Source organism: Asterias amurensis, chromosome 10 (genome assembly GCF_032118995.1).
Source record: "Asterias amurensis chromosome 10, ASM3211899v1".
NCBI lineage: Eukaryota > Metazoa > Echinodermata > Asteroidea > Forcipulatida > Asteriidae > Asterias > Asterias amurensis.
The window spans coordinates 15,676,016-15,688,658 of NC_092657.1; the positions used below are offsets into that span (position 1 = coordinate 15,676,016).

The 12,643-nt window shown below is 38.2% G+C and overlaps 1 protein-coding gene across 2 annotated transcripts in view; it reads left to right on the forward strand.

Annotated features, from left to right (window-relative positions):
• Nucleotides 1-12,643, forward strand: part of LOC139942913 (uncharacterized) — a 59,822-nt gene that overhangs the window by 5,330 nt on the left and 41,849 nt on the right. The window contains exons 2-6 of one of the 2 annotated variants that reach the window (XM_071939733.1): nucleotides 7,085-7,156; nucleotides 8,398-8,457; nucleotides 9,170-9,238; nucleotides 10,692-10,763; nucleotides 11,407-11,475. In XM_071939733.1, the coding sequence (XP_071795834.1) occupies nucleotides 7,085-7,156; nucleotides 8,398-8,457; nucleotides 9,170-9,238; nucleotides 10,692-10,763; nucleotides 11,407-11,475 (342 nt within the window). The remainder of the gene's footprint in view (nucleotides 1-7,084; nucleotides 7,157-8,397; nucleotides 8,458-9,169; nucleotides 9,239-10,691; nucleotides 10,764-11,406; nucleotides 11,476-12,643) is intronic. The other variant, XM_071939734.1, reaches the window with a different exon arrangement.

The window sequence follows — 12,643 nt, forward strand, 5'->3', positions numbered from 1 at the left end:
ATGGTATCCAACCAAACCATAACCAATGCTTTGCCACTGAGAGTTCTTGATTTGGCTACTTTACCTATTGTACATGGTATGATTCCCATTGCAAGTAGAGTGCGATGAGCATTCTTTACAAGTTGTCTTTAATACAGGGCCTACTCTCCTTGGTCCCTGCCTGCTACCAAATGTAAAACTTTTCATAGAGATAGAGATCATAAACAATGCAGTTTCTGTGCTTGAGGCAGATGGTTTGGAGCATCCAATCATGCCCAACACAAATGTGGGAAATTAAAAAGCCCGCTTAAAAGTGTTGGAAAAGTTTGCCAAGATCTTATTAAAAACAATGATACTAACGGTTTGCAAGATGAGCGTAAGAGATCATTTAAAAGGAACACGTTGCCTGGGATCGGTCAAGTTGGTCTTTGAAATGCGTTTGTAACCGTTTGTTATAAAATGCATGGTTAGAAAGATGTTTTTGAGTGATACTTGTATGGATCATTATATTCTACTTTTAAAATATCTTTCTAATCATATGCATTTTGTAATAAACGTTTACAAACGCTTTTCAAAGACCAACTCGACCGATCCAAGGCAACGTGTTCCTTTAATGAAACAACATTGAAAGAAGTTGTAAATACTTGCACCTGCTCAACATTAATAAATAAGATGCATTTGCAGTGACAAAAGTCTATTCAGGCTAGTTTGATTATTTTTTCCATTCACTATCTTACTAATTCATAATTATTATATATGTCTCTGAGAACGCTCAACAAAAAACATTGTCAAACATTACCTGCTGAATTGTTTATCACGTTAAATAAACCAACTCTTTTGTTGTTTGCAACAGTTCAATTGAAAGGAACCCCACCATAGAAGGGTGAACTGCTTACAGAAGGCCAAAGCAGGTGAATGGCCATTTAGATACTTTGGATACAGTACTTGCTCACTTTTAGAGCCTCTTTGTTCTGATAGGGATGAAAATGTTTAGTTTGGTACCGGGCAGGGGACCAAGAAGACTGTTATAAGGCCATGTATAGACAAGAATAGTAAAGAATGCTCATCGCACTACTTCTCTTCTTGCATTGTGAATCATACCTGTACAACTAGGTAAAGTAGTCATGACAAAACAAGAACTCTCAGTGGCAAAGCATGGTTATACACTTTTTATTTGTTACTTAAAGAGCATGGAAACAGTGCCATACTTATTTAACAAGCATGCTCGTTTTTGTTTTTTATCAATTCAAACTAAGTGATAACTTCAAAATGCATTTTTATTGTTTTTGGAAAAATTACCATGTTTGAGGCAGAAGTGTCACAGGATACAATAAACCAAAGTGTTTCTCCCCAGCAGACATGCAAACCATAATGATAGCCCAATCACAACAAAAAGGGAAATATTCTGAGAACCACCAAAACATTAAGACAGTACAAACTTTCTTGATGTGCAAGGGGAATTAAAAAATGTGACTTTCAAAAAAGAGATGCTGTTCACAAAACCTTTTTTTTATTTTATGCAATGTCATGAAATATGATTAGGCCGGGGTCGGGGTGAGGCCGGGGCGGGGCAAATTATAAGATTTAGGTCATCAACAGGTCCTGATCAATGTTTGATAATGCACTAAGCCTACAGAGTGCTTATGAAAAGCTGCCAGATTGATGGAATTATTACTAACTTCTTAATGTTAGAAATTCAAAATGCATTTCTCTATGTTTTCGGGGAAAAGGGTCTACTTTTGAGACAGTTCTGTTACATCAGGATACAATTGCCCGAGTTTTTCTTACCAGAAATAAAAAGACAAATTTTTGCCCTGATCAAAACCGAAAGGAAAATATTCTGAGACCCCTGAAAAAATGAAATTTTGAGGGCAAAAAATATGGTAAAAATGTTGATTTTGCAAGTTCAAAAAACATACTCTAATGCACGTTCTAAAAATAGCACAAGGGTGAAATTTTTAGCAATAATTTTTTTTCTCAAGTAAAGCAAAGGATGATACTTTGTAGTGATGTAAAAGGTTTTATGAAATATTTTTGTTTTTTGGTGGGGTGGAGTTGTAAATATTAACTAAAAAAACAGTTTTTCATACCCCAATATCGGCCTAAAGTGGCCTAAACACAAATGAACTGTTACCATGGCAACGTGTTATATTATGATTTGAAATGTAAATGTTGTTTATTTGGACCCCAAGTCCCTACTATCCACAAAGTATAAGAAAAATATTCCTTTTTTTTTTAACGTGGACACGTATGTCGATATTACGTGAAAAGACCCTTAAAAAGGCATTTTTCACGTTTTAGGGAAAAAAGTCTAGTTTTGAGGCAGTACTGTCACAACAGGATACAATTGCCCAAGTTTTTGACACCAGATATGGAAAGACCAATATTGGCCCTAATCACAGCCGAAAGGAAAATTTTCTGAGACCCCTGGCAAGTTGACATTTTGGGGTCCAAAAATAGGGTAAAAATGTCGATTTTGCAAGTTCTAAAAACATACTGTAATGCATGATGCAAAAATAGCACAAGGGTGATATTTAAAGCAATAATTTTTTTTCTCAAGGAAGGCCAAGGATGATACTTTGTAGTGATATAAAAGTTTTTTTGAAATAATGTTGCATTTTGGTGGGGTGGAGTTGTAAATATGAGCTAAAAACCAGTTTTTTAGACCCCAAAATCGGCCTAAAATGGCCAAAAAACAAAATGAGCCGTAACCATGGCAACGGGCTATATATAGAATTGAAAATGCAATTTTGTTAATTTGCACCCCAAGGCCCTTCCACCAACAAAGTATAAAAAAAATTCATTTTTTGACCGTGAGCAACTATGTCAATTATTTACCTGAACTGACTGTTATGTTTTCTACTTGCAAAGTAAGAACAAACAGTTGTTTATTTATGTTAAGAAATCATTTAAACTGTTGCTTTTTGGCATATATGAACTGGAGAAATGGAAGAACTTTGACCTATTGTTTTAATCGTGTGAAGAAATATCGCTTCACTATTGAGTCCTGCTATTAATGCTGCACAACTTTTGCGACGATCGTAGTACGTAACCCTCCCTCTCAAACTAAATATCATAGGTTCAAAAACAATCAACGTGTAGTTCATATGTTGTCCATGGAGGTAGGTTGTCCTAACAAAGGTTTTCCATGCAGTCTTCTTCCATGATGGGTAAAAAAAAAGCTCCACGTGAAAAAAATGTTGTGCCACGATGATGCCTAATCAAACAACTTTATTCATGATGGTTTTTTTCACAATAGGGGATCAATTGTAATACAAGTTATTTAAACACCATCCTAGCATACCAAAAACTAGCAGCACAGATTGATGTTTGGAACATTATTGTTTTGGCAAAGGTTATTTAAAAATCACAGTTGATAGATTTCAAGCCCCGTGCTGCTGAAAAGCCCTGGAGGGTGTGAGATCCCGGGGATAGTTTTGACAAGGTGCCTAATGCCGGCATGTTATATGTTTGATGAGTGCAAGGCATTAGTTCTTATACTACAACGCTTCATTTATATGACTTGGGAGGTCAGATGGTTGAGTTTAATGGAGGGGGTGGGGGTTGAGTGTAAATGATTAGAACATCATCTCTATATCTCATGACAACACCTATTGTTTGTTTATAGAATCTGTTATTAAACTCAAAGGCATTTGCGCCATTGATTAGTTCCAAAATACAACGTGCTTGTTTTTTATTTTATTTTTATTGTACAGCGTATAGCCCTGGATGTCCTCGTCTAAAGCATCACAAACTGAGTAGCCTCTTTTTGTAGACAGTTTGTTAACATTGAAACAATATCCAAGTTGATTAGGAGATAGTCTTTGTCCAATGTCAAAGTGTCAAGTTTTTGGAGAACCTGTGAAGAGTCTCGTGTGTATGTGCTTTGTTGCTTGACAATTGGAAGCAAGGAAAAATCCATGTATTTTGAAAATTGTTGAGTTGGGGCCCCGCAACCACTGATGGATCTTCAGCAGTAGGTATAGGCTGGGTGTTTTAATCATCTGGTGGTTGTGGGGCCGGGGTCGAGAAACTTGAATATTTCCTTGGATATTATCCATTCTTTGAACAGATTAGTTACGGCCTGGTAGACCGCAGCTGTGATTTCACTTGTTAAATCCTCGTCAACCAACTTATAGTACGGCCCAGATAGTTGCCTAGTCCCCTCGTGTATATAGTCTGATTTATTGAGAACGCAAACACCCCTGGCTTTGTCAGATGGTTTTATGGAAATTTTTTGTTTTGTTTGACTTTGACGTCTGCTTTAGTCAATTTGTCGCACATTTTTTTTTTTTTTTTTTGAACAACTCCTCCAGTGTACCTTCAATGTACGAATCTAGGTATGTGTCGGGCGACTTGAAGATTCCGTATTGAGGGCATTCGGAAGGGGTGTACATAGGCTCCACCTTTGTTTCCCCGCCATTAAAACGCTTAGTCTTATTTTCCTGAAAAGCAGTTTCAAATGGCGTAGGATGGTAGACCGTTTGGGGATGAAGTTCAAACCACGCAAAAATACGATTAGCTCAATATCTGTAAAATGCGTGTCTGACAGACTTTTTTACAAATTGCTGATTTGTTTTGCTTTCTGCTTAAGAATATCCAAGAAGATCTAACCTCTCCATTCTCTTATTGGTTTTGGATATAACTGTTTCTGGAGAGGATAGATATAACATCTTCCTTCAACTGAAACCCATATCCAATACGCCTCCAGTAAAACGTTGGTACATGTAGTAGTATTAATATGTAACTAATACATACATGATGTTGTATGTCATACCCGTACAAATGTTTCTTTTCTAGGTCAAATTCCATGGCAGCTTTCTTCTCTAAACCATCTAACTCTTTCCATGTACTTACACATTCAATAACTTTATCCCAAGAAGACTCTTTAAATGCAATAACAGGTTCAAATTCGTCTTTTGTTACGCGACAAACACCCACTGCAACCCCTCCATTGCATGCACTGTCTGACATCTGTGTTGTTACACAAACAAACAAACAATCTCACACTCGTTCCCATGGGTAGTGAATTTATGTGTACTTAAGACCCATATCACCATTTTCGTGATATTTGGGAACAAGGTTGTAACTCCAATAATTTGCCTAAAATAGGGGCTTAGAAAATCGCTTTTTTTGAGGAGCCAAACCAAACTTTGAACTTGAACATTGTAAATTATTTATTATGAATACCTTCTCTATGATATTATGACCTCAAACCTTCTTCACCCCTGACCCTGCAGCATTTTGACAAAATAAATGGCTTGGGCCCATGGCCTACATGCAGTGCCAACCAAAACAAAAATCGTGACGCTAGGCGCACGCTAAAAACATGCCCTCAAAGTTCAAACTTACCTGAAATTTTGTTCACGTTCTCCTTTATGTTCGTAACGTCTTCCAGGTACCTTTTTCGACTTCCCACTAGCTGGAACAATTGTTGGGATGGCGTAATTTGTTTTAATAACTTTTCTCTTCATGTGAAATGTTTGGTGTGTTCCGCATTCTAAGCACGGCGGCTCGAAGTGTTCGCTGCACGCAGCGCTGAACAAGACGTCGGACCGGACAGCTATTGCTCTTGTGAGTCTGACTATGCAAACAGACCCCATCTTTTGTTTTGCTGCTTCAAGCAGCAATACACCTGGTCGACATTGCCGGGAAAATGAAAGAAAAACAAACGTACAAACTCACGACTCCACTTACGTGTACTTTGCACGTGTGTTTACTCTACGCGTTGCAGGCAAATTCGAGGGGGTCTTTGTTCGATCGAGGCAAAGTCTGCCTTGATTGACGTCACAAAAGGGGTAGGCGGAGTCACCCCCAAACAACTTTATATATTTTTAAACATATAAATCGTGACAAACAAATACTAACAAAATATGTCCAGGTGACTTTAATATAAAACAAATCATCGGTTAATCTTATGATACAAGTCGGACAGCGCATTTATTTCATTGTATGCATGAATATCCAACACAACCAGTTCGAAAATGGGACGGCTACTTTTTCAGAAAAATTGCTGGATATAACTCTTCAAATCTATTATCTAACAAATAAATTAGCACATTATGAACATAGTCAAGAGTAATTTTTGTTAGAATGCTTTCTATAAGTCTTGTTTGTAAACAGTCGTGTATTAATTTTGAAGGAGGTTTCTACATGTTGGTATTTGACATCGTGACGCTGAAGTAACATGCTGATATGAATGATCCGCGATAAGTTTAAACTGAACTGCATACAGTTTGAACGGCACCCTTTCAAGCAGAGCATTGTATTTTTTATTGGAAACCCCCAGGCGAAGTCAAGCATCATTACTCCCTTTGTGTCAGCTTATATTCTACCATTTTGCCAAAGATTACAAATCTGGGGAAATCTGATTCTTTATAAAGAGAACGAGCCTTCCTCGTAAAAAAATGTTCTTTTGTTATGTAAAAACAAAATGTAGGGGAGCGCGAGTTCAACTTCACACGGTCATATGAGGAACTCATTGATTAAAGGAGGTAACATGGCTGGTTGTCCCGAAATTGTACACGTCAAATGAAGATATCATGTTACTTATTTGTATACTACAAAGGCTTAAAGATTTGTAGTAAGCACACTTTGCGGTAGCACCATTTCGTTTTTGAGCATGTGTTGGACTCACGGGGACTGCTTGATTATAAGCTGACACTTGGCTTGTTCAAAACATAATATGCAAAGCTAAACCTAAACTAAAAGTCATTTTCATGTGGGGTGTTTAATTTTATCATTACATGAGTTTTTAAATTTAATGGGCATGTAATCTGCCCGAGCAGTCAGCAGCATGACTGGTTTATTCTTGGTCCAATTACCAGCTTAAGGTGCAATGTTTGGATCCGGGAGTATAAGGATATAACAGGTGTAGTAGGCTGATATAACGTATTGTTTATGCCATTATTGAAACTGCATGAGCAGACTTGACCCTGATACCGAGTTCAAAGCGGCCTGACCCATGGCCTATTGGACAGTGTGACCTTGGAACTGTGGTTGTTTTATCAAACAAAGACAAAGAATCCAAATAAATTCTACCCCGAAAGTTTTTAGATGGTATTTTTTCTTTCTTTTGTTTTCTTTGTTCTTGCTTGTGCTACAGAGACCTCAGTACGAACTTCTTGCGAGAGATACCAGAAGATTGGTTGTTGCAGTTTGATCGTCTCGTTTACCTGTACGTATGATAATGTGTGATTGATTAATAATAATGATCTACATAGCTCAACGACCATCACCTATTAACCCTAGCAAAGGCTCTTTTCGATTCCAAGGCCAGCTTGCGTGCGCGCTCATCTTCACACGAGAGGACGGAGCCTGAAGCAGAATCCAAAGCCGAAGCCATTGTTTCGAAAAGGGCCATAGTCTCTCATTAGAGAATGCAAAAAATAATTAGCTTAGTTTGTGTTGAACTGTGAATTTTCGATTGGTATTTAAATCCCTGCATTGTGTGGATCTCTGTTGTTCTGAATGTTTACACACAGTGCTGAATAACGTTGTATAAAGTGTACGTCACGAAGGAACGCCACCGGGTTTCTAGTAGCCTTTAGTCGAGGCGCACGCGGCACACCGGATGGCACGCACAACCCCAAAAATGTAACGCACGAATAGATACTACCAGCGCGAGCGGCATAAGCCGCTAAGCGCCTTTAGCAACTCGTTTTAGAGCCTTTTGTTTTTCTTTACATTTGCCACGTTTTTGGTGGGAGAAAATGTATCGAATTTGCATCGAACGTTCTTGTGACGTCATGCAACTAATTGTGGCTACTTATTTGCCAGCAAATCACCACGCTAATGTATTATGCATTGCATTTTCTCCCTCCAAAATCGTTGGCAAATGTAAAGAAAAACAAAAGGCCCCAAAACGAGTTGCTAAAGGTGCTTCGCGGCTTACGCCGCTCGCGCTGATATATATTTGTTTCTTTCGTGCGTTACATTTTTGGGGTTGTGCGTGCCATCCGGTGTGCCGCGTGCGCCTTGACTAAAGGCTAGGTTTCTAGTAAAACTAGGACATTTCATGTGTCGCGCTTTAAACCAATGCAAATATAGAATTTTTGTAAGATTTTGTAAGGGGTGTTATAAAGTGTATACTTTGTTAATATCCTCAGTTTCCATATGTACCGAACAGGAGCAGACATAGACAATTAAACTACACAAGAATGCTGTGAATAAATCAGTTCAGTAAAATGGTACCCATGCAATTAGAAAACGTTATATTTTCCATGTAAAAAGTTATTTAGCTGGCGTTCTTTGGGTATAATGTTTGCCCCAAACTGTTGGGGCTTTCCCAATATGTGTAGTAAATGTAAACTGAGGAGAGTGTTTATTTGTTAGGGACATCGAGATAAGGGAAGAGGGGGGACATGATTTGCATAAAGACGATCTAAGATTGTGTTGACTTTGTTCTTTTAATTTCAGGAATGTATCCAAGAATCTTATTTCGAATTCATTTAAAGTACCACCGTTCCTCAGGTCTCTGTAAGTTTAATACGTGTTTGTCTCATTTTGGGATTAAAGCTCATTATTTCACTAGACCAGTTGCTCGTTGACTCGATGCCTGTTTTGTTGTAGTATTTCATCGAACGCGTGGAGTATATCATCCACTATCCTATACCGTGCGGTTCAATAAACTGTCATCTTTTTGTGATATATTTTTAGAAGTACTGTACGGTTGGAAAAGGTACACAGTGTTAAAGTTGGTGAACCAAATCCATTGTTATGATATTTTCAATATAAATGTTATTTCAATAAGAATGTTATTGGGAGAGCAGTGCCACAATTCTAAATAAATGGCGATTAGCCAGCCGAAAGAGGTTGGTTGCACAATCGCTAAAATTTCACAGATTTACAAATAACTTACAGGGTTTACAGAAGGTAATGGTGAAAGACTTCCCTCGAAATATTATTCCATGAAATGCTTGACTTTTTGAGAAAACATTAAAACAATTATCAATTCTCGATCATGAGAATAATGGATTTATTTTAAACCATGTCATGACACGGCGAAAACAATTATAATACATTTATAACCACAATGGTCCTGTCAGATGTCCATTTCGAGTGATAACATTCTATAAGATTTGAAATACAGACAAGCTAAATTAAATAAAGACAATTTAAATTATCCAAATGTTTCTGCGACTTAATTTTCGGGTTGCAACATCGTTTTTATTTTTTTTTTTCTTCAAAGGTATGCTTCTGATAACCAGTTGCAAGATATAGGAATGATGATGGAAACCGGACGAAAACTATGGAAAGTGTAAGTACCTACTTTTTGTTTGCCAAACTAATCATGATGTTTAAATGATGGACCCAGTTCACCCGGGTACATTATAATGGTGAATGGTTGTGTTCATCATTAAGCCACGCCCATTTCATGTGCCCCCCTAACATTACCCATACATTGCGTACGTAAAGAGCTCATGCACCACGCTTACATGTTCACCCGGGTACATTATAATGGTGAATGGTTGTGTTCATCATTAAGCCACGCCCATTTCATGTGCCCCCCTAACATTACCCATACATTGCGTACGTAAAGAGCTCATGCACCACGCTTACATGTCCAGGTCACATGCACGTGTTCAACCACCAATGGAAGCTATCTTCTGATGATCTGCTTCGCTCGTCCCCAGCGCCTTGCTTAAACCAAAGGCGCTGGGATGGGCAAACGTATCATGCACTGTCATTGGTTTAATAATGCGCAGTCCCATCATGCATCACACTCACACTGCGCCATATTTCCATGCACTTTAATGTACGCATGACGTACTTCCTGAACAAGAATCTGTGCAAGCGATTAGCCCATCCCAGCGGTCCTGGATAGACTGGCCGCTGGGGCCGAGCGAAATGATCTGCCTGTTTGCCTGAATGATTCAACGAGGGCGCCGTTCTAGTTTGAGATTGTCAAAAATACATTTTCGCGAATATCCATTGCGCAAACGCTAACTGTTAAATTGGCTGCATGCTAATCTAGCTGGCGATCAAACTTGATTGCTAGGTAGACCACCATGCACCTCATTCACGCCTAATGCACGCGTTCCAAGTATCTGTGTGAGGTCTATGGACATCCTTAAATAACGCATGCAGTCACGCGCACGTTCTAACTCACAAAAAAAAAAAAAAAAACTTTTGTTCATCGATCTCCAGCTTTTGCCTCAAGAAGGGCGTTGATAGAGAGTGTGACGTCATATGAAGGGGTATTTAGCACATCTGAATTATAGCCGAGTGTTTAAGCATCGATTTAAAGTTTAGCTGGTTAAGTCATCGGAGTGTGTGTGTTAGAATCGCGGTCGTGACACTTGTGTCTTTGAGCAATACAGTTTACCATGATTGCTTCCCTTCACCCAGGGGTATAAATGGAAACCCGCGAGGGTAAAGGTTGATATTGTACACGAGAAGGCCTCTGGAGCGTTACTGTTGCCCAAGTTGAATACTCCCAAGGGAGCTGTAAGGCGCAATGAGAAGGTTATTGTGTTATGCGCTGTATACAAATTTGTTATTGTTTTGTTATTTTAAGCGAACATATAATATATCCATCATTTGCCTCGGGGGGGGGGAGGGGGGGGGGGCTGATAGAGAGTGTGACGTCATATGTAGGGATAATTGGCAGTTTTTAAACCTGATAAGCGAACAAATGGGCCTCCATCAGCAGACACGTTGACCTGTCATATGTCCGACGCAGTAACCATTTTGTTCCACTTTTCCCCCAGATCCTTCGAAAGAAACAAGTTGGGAGTAATTCGAAAGGATACATTTAGAAACTGCAATGACCTAGTTCTAGTGTAAGAACTATTAGTTTTAGTGTTTTGAATATACAACTCATTTCTCCCTTGTATTAAACTGTCTGTTTGTGAAGTTAATCTTTAAGTTCATATTAACGCTACTTCGACCAGCCAGTGCAGTTTCCCTGTCACTTTTATAGTAACGTAATGTTTGCGGAACAAGTTTTTAAGATTCAGTGTCTTAGTTGTTAAAGACAGTGGACAATATTGGTAAGTGTCAAAGACCAGTCTTCTCACTTGGTGTACCTACAAAAAAAAATCTTGAAATAACAAACCTGTGAAATTGCGAGATAATAATGAAAGAAAAACACCCTGGTCACATGAAGTTGTGTGCTTTCAGATGCTTGATTTCGTGACCTCAAATTATAAATCTGAGGTCTCGAAATCAATTTCGTGGAAAATTATTTATTTTTCGAAAACTACGTCTCTTCAGAGGGAGCCGTTTCTCACAATGTGTTATACTATCAACCTCTCCCCATTTCTCGTTACCAAGTGAGGTTTTATGCTATCATTATTTTGAGTAAATAATAATACATGATCTTTGCTCTGTACAATGTTTAGTCTTTTAAAATAAAAAAAAATTACTGCGTCATAGACATTTGACACCCCTTAACAGTTTTAACTATGTTGTTTTTATTCTAAGGGTGCTTTCTTCAAACAAGATATCTCAAATCGAGCCCGGTGGTCTTACTGTGTCTGATCTAACCAAAATGTAAGTCCCAAATGTAAATATTAAAGATGCATACTTAAAATATTTGTGGGTGTGGCAGCCCCGCCAAAAATTACTGTCGAAGGTTAGAATATTTCCTGTCCAGTGTCCACACTATCCGATATTTATTAAGTTAAAAACAATTGTGCATTATGTGTAAATCTTACTGACTTATATAAACCATGAATGTCAACACACAATGCCCACTAACTCATTGTCAGTAAGCCGACTATCACCAACTACCACAAGGCCGATGTTTATAAATTACCTTTATATCTTCCGCTAGACGAAGCCAGCCATATCTCGTTTTAGATAAAATAATATGGAATCGTCCGTTCTTAGTACATTCAATGAATTGGCTCTTCGGTAATACCACATAGGATGATTGGCTTTAATTAGTCGTTTTTTGGACGTATATGATCATTGACCAAGTTAACGGTACACACAAATTGAAAAACTTAAAGTCTTTGAACAAGATTATTAACACTGATTTGTATCAGTGGTTGATATAATGGTTGCGGCAATTGGGGGAACCCCCACCCCTAAAAAAAAATATCAGTAAAAAATAAAATAAAAAAAACTACAATCAAACACAAATGTTAATTATTTCATAATGAAATGCTAATACAGTAAAATAATTGTGTTTATTAAACAAGTAACAGTACACCAACTCAGAATAAAAAAGGACTGTAAGACAAGGCAGAGTAGTGGAAATCTAACCTTTGTTGTTTGTAATTTTCGTAAAATTTTGAATAATGTTTAACTTAAGAGGGTTAACATTATTATAATTATTTGTTGTTTTAAGTCGACAGACACACAAGGCCTGAAAGCCACTTCAAGGTGTGGGCTATATACCCTTATTTTTTCAAGAGGCCGTTGCCACCTACTCTTAGGGCTGAAACAGGGTTACCCCTTTTACAGTTCATACGGATGTAGGCTTGGGTATCATCAATCCGAAGCCTGGCCGGTAGAGCAGAAAACACTCCCTCCCCAATTTTACGTAGCAAGTGTCACGATCGGGTTTTCAAACACCAGATATTGAATCAGGTGCTCTAAACCGCTCGGCCATGACACGCCGAATTGACTTGAAACATACTAGTGAATGGGTTTACTATACAGTGGCAGTGTTTTACATAGACACAAATTGTTTTTGAAACCATCTCTTGGTACC